Source organism: Halichoeres trimaculatus, unplaced genomic scaffold (genome assembly GCF_033239565.1).
Source record: "Halichoeres trimaculatus isolate MK-OKI-2021-1 unplaced genomic scaffold, fHalTri1.1 fHalTri1_scaffold_22, whole genome shotgun sequence".
Taxonomy (NCBI): Eukaryota; Metazoa; Chordata; class Actinopteri; order Labriformes; family Labridae; genus Halichoeres; species Halichoeres trimaculatus.
The window spans coordinates 10,458,065-10,474,025 of record NW_027437200.1 but is presented as its reverse complement, the minus strand read 5'-3'; the positions used below and the strand labels follow the sequence as shown (position 1 = coordinate 10,474,025).

Genomic DNA, 15,961 nt, shown 5'->3' with positions numbered 1-15,961 from the left:
TAGAGTCTATGGGTCATAACAGAGCCAGGATGGAGGGGGTTTAAGATGCTGCGCCTAATGCACTTCCACAAGAGGGTGCTAATGACAGTGGTTGTGTTGTCCTACATCAAACACTGTGGCTTTGCATTTACCAGAAACTACAACTGCATTTCACAGGTTTTCTTCTGCTTTTCCATCAGCCATTGATTGATCCGTTCCCACCCCTTCTTTCACGTAGCCATAGGGTGAAGGTGAGAAGTGTTCCAGGACAAAAGTTGTTCCACACTCAACTTTTGGACCGTTTTGGGCGCGCCAGCTGAGAAATCAGGTGCCCTGTGTTTTTCCATACTGTCAGTGTGTTGACACACTTTTGTATTCAAAATAGTAATAAATGTCAATAGTAGAAAGTGTAAGTGCAGAAGTACGCAAAATGGGGAACACAGCATTAGCTAGGACTTCGATGTAGTTACACCAGTGGTTCCCAAAGTTAAGGTCTTAAACTGCCTTCCAAAACCCAAAACTATTTACAGATGCATATAATATCATCCAATGTTAGAGCCTTAACACAAAAAGAAGTTAAATTTGAAATAAAAGAATACAAACAGAAAATGTTTGAGCTGTTTTCCACATGTCTTTGTTGAGGACCTCGTGGTGAGTAGACCAGGATAAAGCTGGCATCAGTAGAGGCAGATTCACTTATGAAACACAGCCCCATGTGACCAAAGGTAGACTGATGTTATACACATCAGACAAATTTTGTTTCCAGGACTTCTCCTGTTCTAGGAATGGCCTATTAGTGTATTCACACAGCAGGGGGTCAACTGTCTCTTTTTCCCCTTTTTTGGAGGTTGCAGACTGAAAAGTTTGGGGACCCTAGGCCCAAAACTTGTAGATATAATGGATGCATGAAATGATGAAGATTTAAAAGATTTAAGTTTGAAATTTCAGCTGCAAAAAGAAGAAAGGCTGTGTCTGTTCATGTTTTCACTTTAGACAGATTTGGACATGTTGATGTAAAAACATACGGCTGGTTTTGAAGGCTAACTGCTTCATGTTTATTCGACATGTAAGCCAAAGTTTTTCACTCCCAGACTCTGAATTTCTTCTCTCTGACCGTCACAAACATCATTTCCTGAACTGAAACACAGAACCCTGCAGGAATGAGGCCTAAAAACAGAGCAGAGTGAAGCCAGCTCTCATAAAAGCTCCTCCAACCACGCTGTGGTTTGTTGGGAAATGCTCTCGTTTTTACACAAATGACTCCATGTGTGAACCAGAAAGAGCGGCTCGAGCATGAGAGGAGATGGAGGAGTCAGTCTTTTCTTGCAGTGGAATCAGGGAGGAGGAGGGGAACGTGGGAAAAGACTCAGAGTGTTACAAAACAAGCTGGGGATTCAGGACTGGAAGAGTCTTTCATGTTTCAGGTCACCTGTCAGTCACAGGATCCTGTTTTTCTACAAACACACAGATCAGGAGCAGCTCAAAGTGACTCTTTCTGCAGGAAGAACTCTGCAAAGAACTGAACTCGCTGCACCAGGATGAATTCTCTCTGTTCAGGATGTGAACGTCTGTGAGCCTTCAGCTCTTTGTTTGCTCCTTTCCCTCACTTCGTTAGCTCAGCTTTGATCTGAAGGTGTGTCTTTGTGCTCAGTTTTAAAGGATATCTCTGGTTACTGAGTTACAGAGCAGGACAAAGACTTGCTCTGAGAAGAGTTCAGGAAACTGGGCTAACAGGGTACCGCTTCAGCTCAGCACCTGCTCAATTCAAAGTCCTCGTCTCAGCTGTTTCTGATCATCATCCCTCGTTCTCTGCAGTGTGTCTGTTGGAATTCACTCAATCATTGGTGTATGATCATAACTTACAGCCAGCACAAGCAGGAATAAAGGGGGTGTGAAATATTCAAATTCATGGCATTTCATGATAAATTTATACACAGTAAATTAAAATTCACAGCAAAGACAGCTCATGTAAATTTAAGGAAAAATCAAAAACATGAATATCACACTGCACATAATGTCACCAGACTTAGGAACCTTAAACCTCAACCTGCTGCCAACAAAGGAGTCCCTTCTTAGTCCTTATGAGTGTGTTTCCAATACATTGAGCACAAGTTCATTTTTAAACTATTTTCTAAGCTTTGAAAAACATATTAAGGTAAAAATGTTTATTTTTCTCACTGGTGTTGACTTCAGTATTATTCTATTAGAAGCACCAGACTCACAACAAACTTAAAATGTAAAAAGTGTTTGTTTAATTTTCTGTGAAAATGATCTAATCAGAACTAATATGGACCACATCCACCTGACAAGTCAACAAAAAGAAAAAAAAGAATATATAGATATATATACATATACACATAAAATCTGTTATTTAAATGTAGTAATATTATAATATGATATATATTATATGTATTTTTATATAATATGACAAAAATGCTGCATGGATTTTTTTTTCCAAATACAATAAATAGTAAGGATATTTTTTACCCAGTTTTCTTTTACACATTAACGATTTACCTGTGTATTCAGTCTGACTTTATTCAAACTTTTGTCTAATTTCTTTTAACTTCTTTTTTTATCATTTTAACCTTAATTTAACTAACTTTTAATTTACCACTTATTTATTTGTTTATTTTAACTATTTAATAACATAAACACACATAATTGTTGTTTCAATTCTACTCTAAAATCTTTCTTTTACATATGTTTTGATGGTATTCTATTTTATCTATTTATTGTTTCTTGTATTTTTCCCCCAGTGTCTGTAGAGCACCTGACCTGGATTCAATTCAAAGTAAAGGTGTTACAAAATTAAACTTCAAATAATTCTTTAATTTGCAGTTTTTTTCAACATTTTCAAAAATTCTATGCATCTTTTTTGTCTTTTAATATCTTAAAATCAGATTTTTCTGGGTTGTCAGGTGATTGTGGCTCATATTAAACTGAAAGAGACCATCCTCTACTATTTATGAGACAAAAACTTGATTGAATTTCCAGTTTTGCTGGGAATTATTATTTCAAACATGAATTAAAAAGAGTTCAGTGCAAAAACCAAAGCAGAGACATGTTGTGTGGTTTAGACAGATTTTCAGATAGATTTTAGCTATTAGAGCTGCTACATTGATTCAGGAAAATAAGTATTGGGGGTCTATCAAAACATCCATGTTAAACATTTATGGTATATGTACATATATATTTAAAGAATTGTGCGTTTATATTTTTACTGATTGGACAGCTACAGGGAGACAGCTGCAGATACAAACCAGCAACTGCCGCAGCGAGGCCCTCAGCTTCTGCACCTCAATTGAAGACCAGCGCCCCAAATATCTAAAATTTATAAATTTAAATTCTTTTACAGTTTGGAGCGTAAACTAATAATAACTCACCTGCACTGTTGATCAGCTCTTTGGCTCGACTGTCAAGACAAAAACAGGGGAAGACAAACATGTTTTAGTCCATTTGTCTCTGCAGGATTCTGAGTGTGTGAGAGGAATTTCATTATTGTTCATGAGGGCCTTCAGAGCTTCAGCCTGTATCTCTTTAATGAGACATGAGAGTCCCTGACTGTGTGTGTGTGTGTGTGTGTGTGTGTGTGTGTGTGTGTGTGTGTGTGTGTGTGTGTGTGTGTGTGTGTGTTTGTGTCAACTCTGATTTGCAGCCCTGTGACTCACTTCTCTAGGCTGGGTGAGCGGGTGAGGAGGTTAGCTGAGGACGCCGCCTTCTTGTCCAGACGTTTCCTCTGTTTCTCTGGGTTCCCCAGCTTCTCGCTGTTCCTGCGAACCCTGAAACAAGCCGAGGAGAGGAGTCAGAGTCTGAGAGAGGGGACTGCAGACACATTCAGAGGGATGCTGTTAGTCCTCGATCTAATGCATGCGAAACACCCGTAGAAACCAGAGTGAGAGCAGCAGGGAAACAGAAACATGCAGGAGGAGTCATCTGGGTTAAGTGACCATCATGAGTCTCTGCTTCACGGTTCAGCTTCACTCACCACCACACAGGTGTTCAGCTTAGCCCTACATGCACTTCACTAAGGTTATGACAGCAATAGAGCAACCTTTTTACTCCCAGATTCAGCGTGGGATTATGCTGATTTCAAGATGAGCCCACTTATATCAAAAAACATACTTCTCTCATATTGAGTAATTTTTCATTCAAATTAGTCGTATTTTTCTTGTCCCTAGCTTTCATTTGCTAAATTTAAGAATAAAAAAAGAAAGAAACTAGATTTTTATAGCTTATATTCAGTGTTTTTTTCATATTTTATTAAGTATTTTAATTTGGAAGTGTACATTTTTCTTCTGTTTCAACACTTGGAATATTTCTCAAGGCCCATTTCTAGATTTAACATTCTTATTTAAAGATCAAGTATTTAAGTTAAATTATCTTGCTGTATAGACAGATGATTTGACTAGTTTTAAGAAATGTTATTGTTAAATTAAGTATTTTTTAAATATTGTATCTAGGCTCCCCCTTTTTTGCATTGAAATGTACTATATTTTAATTGTATGAATTTTGTCCCTTTCTGCACACTGTAGTTCAGCTCCCACATCACTCTCCATCTTTCTGCTGCAGCTGTGATATAAAACAATGACACCACTGCACTTCTGAACGTCACATTATACTTTAACAAACCCATTCTCACGTATGGCTCGGATGACGAGTCCAAAAGTAATCTACACTTTATGAGAAAAAATAAAAAATGAGAGGTTAGTGACTTCATGTCAGGATGTTTCAAGACCATTCTACACCAGAAAACAATATTTCTGCCCCAAATATTTCTCATCCTCCTTCCTAGACTACTTTTCTTAGCTTTTTCTGCACCATTTCATAACTTTATTACAGTATTGTCAGTACAGTACAGTACAGTACAGTACAGTACAGTACAGTACAGTACAGTACAGTACAGTACAGTATAGCACACGTCAAGCAGCTGTTAATCTCTCTTCACTGGCTTCCAGTAGCAGCTTGAATCAGATTCAAAGCTCTTCTTCTGGCTTACAAAACATTGACAAGAATGGCTCCTGCCTACCTGGAGTCCCTCATCCAGGTCTACTCCCCTTCTCGCCCACTACGCTCTGCTTGTGAAAGACGCCTGGTGCTCCCAGCCCAGTGCGGCTCCAAATCACTAGCCAGACTCTTCTCCTCTCTTGTTCCCAAAGGGTGAAATGAATTACCCAACTATATGATCCGCAGAGTCCCTTTCTACTTTTAAGAGATGTCTGAAAACTTATCTGGGAACACTTGTGCACTTAATCTGACTCTTCTCTTCTTTGCTCTCAGGTGTAGAATGAGTCAGTAGGTCTAAGACTCAGCTCTTGTGATTTTTTTAGCACTACTAACGAATGTTGTTGAAGTTTGAAGTATATTGTGGTTTGTTGGCTTGTTGATTTTTGTAACCCCCCCCCCGGCTTCACAGCAGCACCTGCAGCCGAATAACTTGTAGCACTGTTGTCGCACTAACTAGGTTTTCCTTCTGTCTAAATTCTTGCTTGTGTTGTACGTTGCTTTGGACAAAGGTATCTGCTAAATGTAACTGTAAAACTGTTTTTGTGTCCTCTTATATACATTTTTTTTTTTTTAACTCACATACTTTCACATCATGATAAATACATTAATTTAAAGACGTCAGCTGTTAGATTTCATGAGTTTCTGCAGAATGCACAGAGCTTTGTTCAGGCAGCCTATGCACAGTCCAAATGTAGTTTAGTGAAACATGAGACATGACTAGATAAACTTTGTTTTGGTTTGTGCATGAGTTGGAAAATGCCTGATTGACATTATTCTGTATTGACTTAAAAATATTTAAAGACCAAATAAGATTTAAAATAGGAATAACCATGATGAACTACTGAGATTTAGTGATAAACTCTCAATCCTTTGACAGTTTTGTATATCTCTGTATATTCTCCAAAAGAAAATCGACTTTAATATTTAACTTTTTTTCTCATGAATCAATGCCTAAATTCCTCTCAATGACATTAAGGCTATTATCTCAGAGAGATAAATCAAAACTTAAATCTTTGAAGTCTTTCTCACAAAATCATCTCTGGGCTTAGGGCTAGCTGTGGTTCTAAACTTTAAACGATCACTGGTGAACTGAATTAATACAAGAGCAGAGTATTATTTATGGGTGTAATGAGAGCTGGGTTTTATTAAAGAGCTTCAGTGCTGGAGGAAATATAAAATTTAGACCAAATTTAAAACCCAACTTGGTCTTTTTATCCAAACCATAAACTGTGAATTCATCGAGGAGGGGTTTGATGAAGTTTTGATCTTTCTGGGTCTCTGGAACTGGACCAAATAACAACTAACACCCAAAGATCAGTTTTAAATCCAAACCAAACTCTTCTGTCTGAGCATGTCTTGGCTCACACCCCGTTTCCTGGTGACACACCGTTCCACCACAGGAAGTGAGACTAAAAAAACCTTTGGCGTTTCTCCACGTCACTGGCTGTAAATCAGGGAAGTCAAACTCGTCTGGTAATCCATCCTCCTCCTCCTCTCCTGTATCACTAATCTTTAAATAAAGTGTTGAATTTAGAGCTGAATAACTCTCTCACTACCTCCTGTTTCCATGGAGGGGCGTGTCGGAGCCGAGCAGAGGGGGGCAGAGCAGCTTATGTTTCCCATCACTACAATATAAAAAAAACCTCTTTACAAGCCACAACAAGGAAGTCAGACAAAGAGATGCATGCACGAGCGCACACACGAGTAAACAAAGCAGCAGAGCTCCAGATCTTTGATGGAGGAGAACAAATCACGGCATGCAGCAGATCTGTTTGAAGGAGAGGATGATTAGTGCTGGAAAAAACTGTCTGTTTCACAAAGTCTGTGTGTTCCTGCAAATCCCAGTCAGCCCTGCACATCTGTAGCGTCTTAGAGTCAAACTTTAATCCAGTGTGACGGCAGCGTGTGATGGAAAGGAGCTCTGATGTGTTCAGTTTGAAGAGTTGAACTTCTCTTACAGTAAACACGCTGTTACACTAACCCTAGTTTCTCTGTTCGATCACCCTCTCAACGTCACTTTTTCCACTCAGCTCAAACCTGTGTGTGTGCGAGTGTGTGTGTGAGCCGTGAAGTTAATCTGGGATCTGTCACTCAGTGTGCACGAGTGCCGCCATTATGCTGCACAAAAAGGCTTTCTGTTCGCTCACCCACTGCTCAAACACACGGAGAGGAAAGTACACAGAGGAGAGGGCGAACACAACGACAGGACGTGTCATCAGCCTCTGAGTTTAATTTACAGAGACAGACTAATCTTCGGGGGCCAAAATCCGCTAATGTGATGAAAAAGATCCTGGGAGTATTACCTCAGACCTGTGTTTTAGGAACTTTTTCAAACCTCTGACGTTGGAGCCTGAATCACAGAAGGTCTGCACGGTTTCTGCTGCACATGCACCACAAACTCTGCTGCAGAGTCAGAGGAGTATCTTTGTGTTGTTTGCACACATTTAAAATATTTATCAAGCATTCATCTGAGTCAAAACTTTTCTTTGTCTGTGCAAATAAATCCTGCAAAAAATTTTGACTTCACAAACAGCCTGACATTTAGGAGCTTTTCCAAGCTTCAAAAAGTGACTCGATATTTGCAAATCTCAACTTCACTTTCAGAAGCTTTCATCATCTTTCAGTGAAATTTCCAATTTCCAACATGAAAACATCAAATTATCACCAAAGTTTTCTGAACACTGCAAAAAACTGAAATCTTATCAAGTGTTTTTGTCTTTTTTTAAGTAAAAATTGTCTTATTATCAGAGTACAAAAATGAGGTTTGAATCGCTTGTAACCAGTAAAAAAATCTGCCAATGGAATAAGGAAAATTTGCTTGACAATTTCCTTGAGACTAGAACAATGTCTTAATACAAGTAACTTTTCTCTTGTTCCATTTGCAGATTTTTTTACTGGTTACGAGCAATTCAGACCTCATTTTTGTCCTTAAATAACTTTAAACAAGACATTTTACTGGATTGGTCGTGTGAATTTGGCTCATATTGAGTCTAAAAAGGAATTTTCTACTGAAAATAAGACAAAAACACTTGATAAGATTTCAGTTTTTGCAGTGAACAGCAGGATCTTTTTTTCTCACACTGCTGGGTTTTGACTCCTGTACTGGTCTCACCCTGCTAACCTGAGATGGACCTGGGGTTTGCAGTCACACACGTGTTAAAGAAAGAATCTGATTGGTTGTTATTAGTTGGTGAATCACTGAGAGAGGGAGGAAGGAGGTTGATTGTAAGGACAGCAGCGGCGGCGGTGTTGAAGTCACGCACAGCGGCTTCTTCTCTCCTTCTTGGATGGGGGACAGAGGTCCGGATCTGGGGCCCGGGTTCTGATCTGGGGTTCTGACAGAAGGTGAGGAGCTGCCAGGGTCCTCAGGGGAGCAGCTCCCGTCCTGGGACTCCTCCCTTTGAAGACCTCGGATTGTGGTGGGCTGGATCGGCTCCTCCACAGACGACGTCCAGCCCTCTTCATCCTCCTCCTGCTCCTCGTCCTCCTCCAGACCCGGGACGCGGTGCAGCTTGGCCCGTGTCCCGTCTGCCACAGGCTCTGCAGGAGGGAGGGCGTCCTCCAGGTTCAGGCTCTTGACCCGCTGGGACCGGTGGACCCTGTCCTGCACTGAGGGGGCAGGGTCTGTCTGTGTGGACCTGTCCTGTGTGGTGGGTCCAGGTCTCAGGGACTCTGAGTTTCCTATGTGTCCGTTAGCGGTGCTCAAAGAGTCTGACAGTTGGCTAGGGAAAGGTCAAAGGTCAGCACAGACGTCATGTGAAACATGTGAAAACTCCTCTAACATGAAGACAAACAGGTTTTCCTTCACCCCCTCCCCAGTGAGAGCTCGTTACCTGTTTGCAGAGACTCTGATCCCGTCACCTGCAGAGCTGGACGAAAGCTTCCTGTTGTTACAGCCGTCAGAGCAGCAGACCTGGTTCAGGACTCGAGCAGCAGATGGGTTCACTGCAGGATATTCAAGACCATGAGATCATTTCTACATTATAAAGTTATATTTTCAAGTTTAATCAAGCATCTCCATCAGCTCTTCATGTGTGTCAGTGTCTGTGTCTGCCTCAAACCTGCTCCTCAGCCTGTATGTTGATGTTTTGGTTGTGTAGTGACGTTTCTGGTGGTAAATGTGGTTACATCAGCGTGTTGATTAGAGAGTGGAAGAAGCTATCTCAAACTTTACTGATGACTAAAATATCTGACTGTATGATTGTTCATAAAATAGAGACACAACCTTTATCTGGTGTAATTCTTGAATTTCTGTGCAGACAAAGATATTATATGAACTTTCTTCAAAGTGTCGTTTGCGTCTCACCTGCAATGAGCTGTTGTTTCAGTATTGGCAGCAGCTGATCGTGGAGGCGGATCCTCCTCAGAGCGTCAGCCAATGAGGACTTAAGCAGCGTGATCTCATCCTCCTGAGCCTGCAGACGAACCTCCATCAGGGAGGCTCGGTCCGGGAACTCTGCACTGCTGTCGGCTGAGACATCATCTGCAGAGAGGCAAAGAGACAGAGAAACTAATTTAACAATGTTTGTTTGTTGAATGGGGCAGATCCATCATTTCTGATGCATTCAGGGACATTAAGAAATCTAAATGCCGATTTTCTGGATGTTGATGCATTGGACTGTGTTCCTCCTGCTGTTGCTCTCCACACAGACTGTTTTACCTGCTGACACCTGAATGGTCGATACTCCTCAGACCAAGAACAAAAACTTGAACACTTCTCAGACCAGAAACCCCTTGAGGTATTCAGTCTACATTTTCAAGTATAACTGAAATATGTTGCCAGTCCTCAGAAGTTTAGTGAGATTAAACGCGTTGTGGCATCAAGTCCATTTGTACAGATGATCAGAGCTTTGTATTCAGCCCAAACCTTTCAAAGACTCTATTGTGAGCAGAGCAGAGACAGTTCTGGTTCTGGTCCAGACTGTGTGTGCTGAAGTGTCCCAGGGTGGAACTGAGCTGTGTTTAGCGAGCGTCAGGAACATATTTTCCTGCTCAGCTATGTGTAGGTGTTATTTCTGCTCTTTCAGCCAGCAGTGCCACAGTGTTAATTGACTGTGAATCTTTGAGGAAATACTTATGCTGCTCTGTAAGAAGTAGGTAAGAGGTCCTCAGACACCACCGCTCTCTGCACAGATCCTGTAAAGACTCTGTAAATGATCAAAACTGTTTCATGGTCTGAAGCTCCAAATATTCTCCCAAAGTTTTCCTGCTTCAGAAGACTGTGTTGTCTAACTTTATCTCCACTTCAGCTCATGTTGCACCTGTTGAGCAGTACTTTTTCTCATCTCTAAAGGCTTCCTTTTCCTGGTTGAGGATTGTCCTTATGTCACTTGTGATCATGGGTTTGTTATTCAATAAGCAGCTGAACATCAGACCTGTATGCCTTTGGTCTTCACAGGTCCAGTAACACTGTACAGGTCATGAGCAACAATCCACCAAACATTCTCCAGAAAGTGTCCATCCTGTAAAATGGTCACTATCTTGAAATCTTGAGTGGCAAGCACCTAGGGATGGGTACCGAATTAGGTTCTTTTATAGGTAATGACCAAATTTTGTTAGAGGTGCTGGGTACCAATTCACAAAAATCAAAAGTTACCATGTTTAGGGACCTAAATAAATCCTTGTGACTGTCAGAGAGTGGAAGAGTGGGCAATTTTTCATGCTGGACATGAACACAGCATTATAAGGTTATATAGTGAAGAATGAATATGTTAATTTAAAAAAAGTTTTATTATTAATAGGGCTGGGCAACGATTAAAACTTTAAATTGTAATTAATCGCATTGTGAAAGTGCCATAACATCTTTCTTGCAAACACTAAATCAGTACTTGTTATATTTGATTTGCACTAAATATGTGATTTAACTATTACTAATAGTTAAATCACATATTTAGTGCAAATCAAATTTACAAAATGTAAATACAAAATTAAAGCTTATTGCCACTGTCAGGGCATTAAAGTGATACTCCGGGATGGAACAAGTTGGTTCCTATCACAAGGTTTAGGGCAGAAATTACCCCTACAGCAGTGTTTTTGTGCAGCAGAAGCCCAGAGCGCTCGCACCAAACACCCCCTCCCTGCTCCTCTGCCGGTTTCCTCTGCACTTAGACGGGGCCATTTTTTACTTGACCAAAAACACAAATAAACGGACTCCCACTGAAAAAATCTGATATCAGTCTGCATTCACGCTTTATTTAGAGAATTTTCAGTGCGTTACTTTCACACAAAAATACCGCTAAATAAAGCTCTAGTTCTCATCGTGTCTCTTCGTCCTGGCAGACTACCTGCGTTTGCTTATATCTGGCACGCCATGCACGGAATGATACACTAAGCGGCGAGCGCCTTTAAGTTCCGTGGCGTTGCCCCTCTTCTCCATGCTTGTTTTGGTTACTCATCGTGTTTTTCCGCCAATTTCACTCCCGGTCAGCGACAGACATTTACAAAATAAAAGCATGTGAGCAACATGCACTAATGTGCGATAGAATATTCAACGGCGTTAATAGATTGACGGGTTAACATGAAAATAACGTGTTAACTTGCCCAGCACTAATTATTAAACAAATTGATATTTTTACCGCATAAACACATAAAAGTACCAAAAATTGGTACCGTTAAGCCCCGATACCAATTGCCAGATACCGGGCATCAGTACCGTATTGTTTCAAATGTGACAGGTACCCATCCCTACAAGCACCTTTAGGCAAAGGGTGTCCTATAGAGAGTTTTCGCGTCAAATTTTCTGCTTGTATCCCCGAAACTTTTCCAACACTGATTACTACAGTCTCTTCAAACTGATCGGCCGACAGTTTGAAGACATTTACAGAAAAAGGAGGAACGGAGCGGACTCTGTTGCTTTAAAGATGGACATAAATGTTTAAAATCAACCAAAAGACTTAAAGTTGGGCTGAAAAGTGTTAAAAGAAGAGCAGAGAAAAATAAAGTCCTCATGATGCGCTGACCTATAAACTGTGTGTCCGCTTAGTCTTTTTATTTGGCATGTGGGGTGATCTTCTGTACCTTTCTCCTTGTGTTTTATGTTGTTATGTGAACTCATTGTTTTTTTTTACTTGTTTGGTCATTTCTTGTTTTATTTCCTCTTTTTTACTATTTTCCTGTCTTGTCTTCTTGTTTTCCTGTTGTGTGTATTTTCACTCGTTTCTTGATTCTTTGGTTTTTCCAGTTTTATTCATAGTTACTTCTACTTTGTAGTGTCTTGTTTACTTATTGTCCCAGTGTGTCCCTCTTCTTGTTGTGTTTTGATTTTTAGTTCTGTTGATGGTTTTTGTTCATGGACAGCTCTGAGTGATGAATAACAGACTTCTGAAAGCTACAGACTGCGTCCTTTACTCCATCCTGTTTTTAACCTGTCTCGATGCGCTTCATGTATTTTATAATTTGCATCAAGCTGCTGTATGTTTTTCCTGCACGCTTCATGTATTTTATATCTGTGTCCTGTTTTTTTCTGAACCTAGTTTTCAACAGGGCCTCATAGAAACTCTTTTTTTGCTTCCTCCTTATCATTGAGTCTGGTCTGACATCTGGCAGAGGTTGCAGATGGAAATGAGCCGATTGTTAACTCGTGTTAAGAAATGTGAACTGAATCAAAACAGAAAGTGGATGATTTATCTTAAAGATCTGAGTTCATAACTGAAAACAGAAAGTAAAACCTCAGTTTGGTCTTGAAACATGCGCCCTCGGTGTTCCTGCTCTCTGCGCACTGCCGGTCTCTGCCAGCGCAGTGATGTCAAAGCTGCCCGAGGCCTGCTGGAGGTTTTGGCAGATGAGGACGATGATTCACTCGCTGTGGCTTCTGAAGACATTTTCCTCTGTGTAACAGTTTCACTGGAACAACATTTCATCATCAGTGCTGTTGCAAAATGTCTGGAGCTGATCCAGAAACAAGGAGTGAAGAATGTTCCTCCAGCACTCAGGTCTGATTAGACCGGTTTCCAGCGCTCGCCTCAGGTCAAAGGTCGGGGTTTCTGTTTCTTTCCAGAGTGACGTTTTTCCTCCACTGTCACAATCCGCCCTTAAAGAACTGATTCATTTACAGGACAGGAGGGAGACTTTCTGACCCACTTTACTCCCTCTGACTGTAAAGGAGGAACATGTGACAACAAATCCCTGATAACCATTAATTCCACATATGATCAAAAAAGATCAGCCAATCAGAGAGCAGGATTCAACTGATGTTTGCAAAAACATCAAACTGCAAGCTTCACAACGCTGTGAACTCTTCAGTACAAACTCAAACTAACAATCCAACACAGCTTAGAAAAAAGATACAAACTAATAGAGGTGAACCTCTACCTGCAGAACCATCACAACTTCTCTTTTCTACGTTGTCGATAAAACCTTCACTGTTTCTCAGAAACTGCTGCAGCAGCAAGTTTCAGTCAGATAATGTGACACAAACACGAGATGATGAAAAGAAATCAGGCTGAATATCTGCTGTTGGTTCAATTTTCTGACCCATCTGATGTCTCTGCTGATTTCCCTCCTGAGACCTCTCACTTCCTGTCTTCTCTATCAAAATAAAAGTCTGCACAGAAACATCAGGCCAGTGGGCAGAGAGCAGGAAAAAGGAAGTGATTGTTCAAACAGCTCGATGGGAATTTCCAGCGAAATCTCACATGTACTCAACTAAAGTCTCCAAACCTCCACGTGTTTGATTCAGTCCTCTCTGGGTTTAAAAAGTCCATCTTCCTGTTTTTCTTGGTCCCCCTGCAGGAGCTTCGAACGCTCGATCAAGCTTTCACTTTCCCCTCCTGATGGGATGTGCAGGAGTTTTTGGAGAACTGTCTGACACCATCCCCATGAAACCCACTGGGATGGAGCAAAGTCTCCTGGACTGAAAGGACGGTGCAGAAATCTGCTTTCCTCTCATTCAAATTATGATTTACTGAAAGATTCAAAAGGAATTCCTGCACGGCGGAGTAGAAATAACACTAACAGGCAAACCCAGCTGTGACGCTGACAGCTGATAGGAGCTGAGGGATAAGCTGTAAAAATCAAAGCTGGTAGAAAAACTGTGAGCTTTGTGCAAGAGGATCATTCTGCAAACTCTACGTTAAAATATCTGGGTTTTATTTTTTGTTTCTTTGACTGAATTAGACAAACATTTTACAAGACCTCAGCTATATTTTTTTAATCAAAAAATCCTTGCAAAAAGTTTAGACCTAAAGTTTGATGCCAGATTGATGAGAAAAAAATCCAATTTTAAAGTTTAAGACAGAATTATTTTAAAAACTTGTTTTGTTTCTAAAGTTTAAAATTTTGAGAGAAATGTCTGAATTTTTAATAATTCTAAATAAGACATCAAAAATTAAGACTAAAGCCAGATATGTGAGGGGGTAAAAAATACTTGTAGCTTTTTTTTTTTTACAATTGTATGAAAAGACTAACAAATCTTAGGGGATTTAATACACTAAGAATAAATGTCCGAAAATCTGGCCGTATGACAGAAATCAGAATTTAGGATTAATGTGCGAATTTCGTGGAAAAATTTCTGAATTTTTTTGGGTTGCAAAAAAAATGAAGTCTAAATTTTGGGTGGAATAAAATGAAAGAATAGTGAGAAAGATGTCAACGTTTTAAGATTTATTTAAGAATCTTATAAAGAAAAGTAAATATTTTGAAATTTACTTTAGAGTATAAACCAAGCTGAAGTTTTAGATCAATGTCAAAATTCCAAGATTTTTTTGTAGAACTTGACTTTAAAATATGGTCTTTTCTCTCCTCAGGTTTATCGTCATACAAGTGTAGTCTCACTTTTTAAGGCAGAGACACGTTCACGGTTGTTGTAAATTCTTCAGATTAACGCTGCAGACCCAAATCTACCTGTCTTTAAGTCCTGGCTCTTTAAACTCTTTCTCCTTCCTGTCCGCAGACTTTAACACGGAGAAGCTGCAGCTTTAACAGCCGCCCACACTGAACGCTTCCTCCTGATGAACAATTAAAACATTCCTGCGCTCCTTTAGTGAGGCTGAAACGTGGATGGAAAAGGCTGAGGGAAGCAGAAACACACCGAGAGAGAGACGTGGAGGGCAAATAAACAAGCTTCATTTTTCTGCTCCAGCAGAGACAGAGATGGATGAAACCTGCAGCCTCAGAGAGTTAAACAGAGAGGCTGATGCTGGTTGGATTTTTTTTATTTTACGTCTCTTCACAGAGGACGGGCTGCCACTTTAAAAACGAAGATCTGAAAACTTTGGTCAACAAAAACCTGAGTCAGAGTCAGAGTTTATCCACTGACGCTACAAACTTTGATTTTTAGCTGCATCATTGTTCACACAGAGGGACACAGAAAGACTGATGGAGCAGCAGACTTTAAAAAAAACACCTTCAGTGAGGTGTTCTCATCTCCAGTGAGTAAATAAACAGAACCCTGCTGGTTTAGCTCTGAAGAAAATCTTCATGTTCATAAAAACTGTAAATACGCCCAAATAAACGTTCCTCTTTCACTGAATCAGTGAGACAGACGTTTTCCAAACTGCAGGAAACAAATAGTCATCAAATCATCAGTGTGTCTCTGGTATCAAGACCTGGATCCAACTTGGAACCCGGTTCTTGAATTTATGAGATTGAAGATTCGATAAAAGGCCATGAGTTATGATTCTGCTTTTCTTCACTTCTAACAGCGTGATAAATCTCTCAGGATTAAAATTTAGTGAGAGTTTGGAGCTTCACAGAAGTTGGAGTAAGAATGGGCGACACATCACATGTGATGCAGGACACCGTACACACAAAGTGCACACAAAGTCCTGAGAAAAGGATCATGGCCCATGTCCTATAAAGGCTTTTGCAGGGGGGAAGTTCACGGTCTCCAGAGATGAAACCATCAGAATCTTTTTCTTCCTCCTGCTGATCAGAGTCTGAGACATCTGCAAGTTACAAACCATTTCTGCATTTCTAAGACACGAAATCAACAAACTGAACTATGTTTCACTGAAATACATGTAGAAGAACTCTCGCT

The 15,961-nt window shown here is 40.3% G+C and overlaps 1 protein-coding gene across 3 annotated transcripts in view; it reads right to left on the bottom strand.

Moving 5' to 3' along the window:
* Nucleotides 1-15,961, bottom strand: part of eml3 (EMAP like 3) — a 48,286-nt gene that overhangs the window by 15,771 nt on the left and 16,554 nt on the right. For 2 of the 3 annotated variants that reach the window (XM_074699406.1, XM_074699405.1), the window contains exons 3-7: nt 9,293-9,469; nt 8,820-8,931; nt 8,250-8,708; nt 3,651-3,761; nt 3,366-3,394 (exon numbers count right to left, since the gene is read on the bottom strand). In XM_074699406.1, the coding sequence (XP_074555507.1) occupies nt 3,366-3,394; nt 3,651-3,761; nt 8,250-8,708; nt 8,820-8,931; nt 9,293-9,469 (888 nt within the window). The remainder of the gene's footprint in view (nt 1-3,365; nt 3,395-3,650; nt 3,762-8,249; nt 8,709-8,819; nt 8,932-9,292; nt 9,470-15,961) is intronic. The other variant, XM_074699407.1, reaches the window with a different exon arrangement.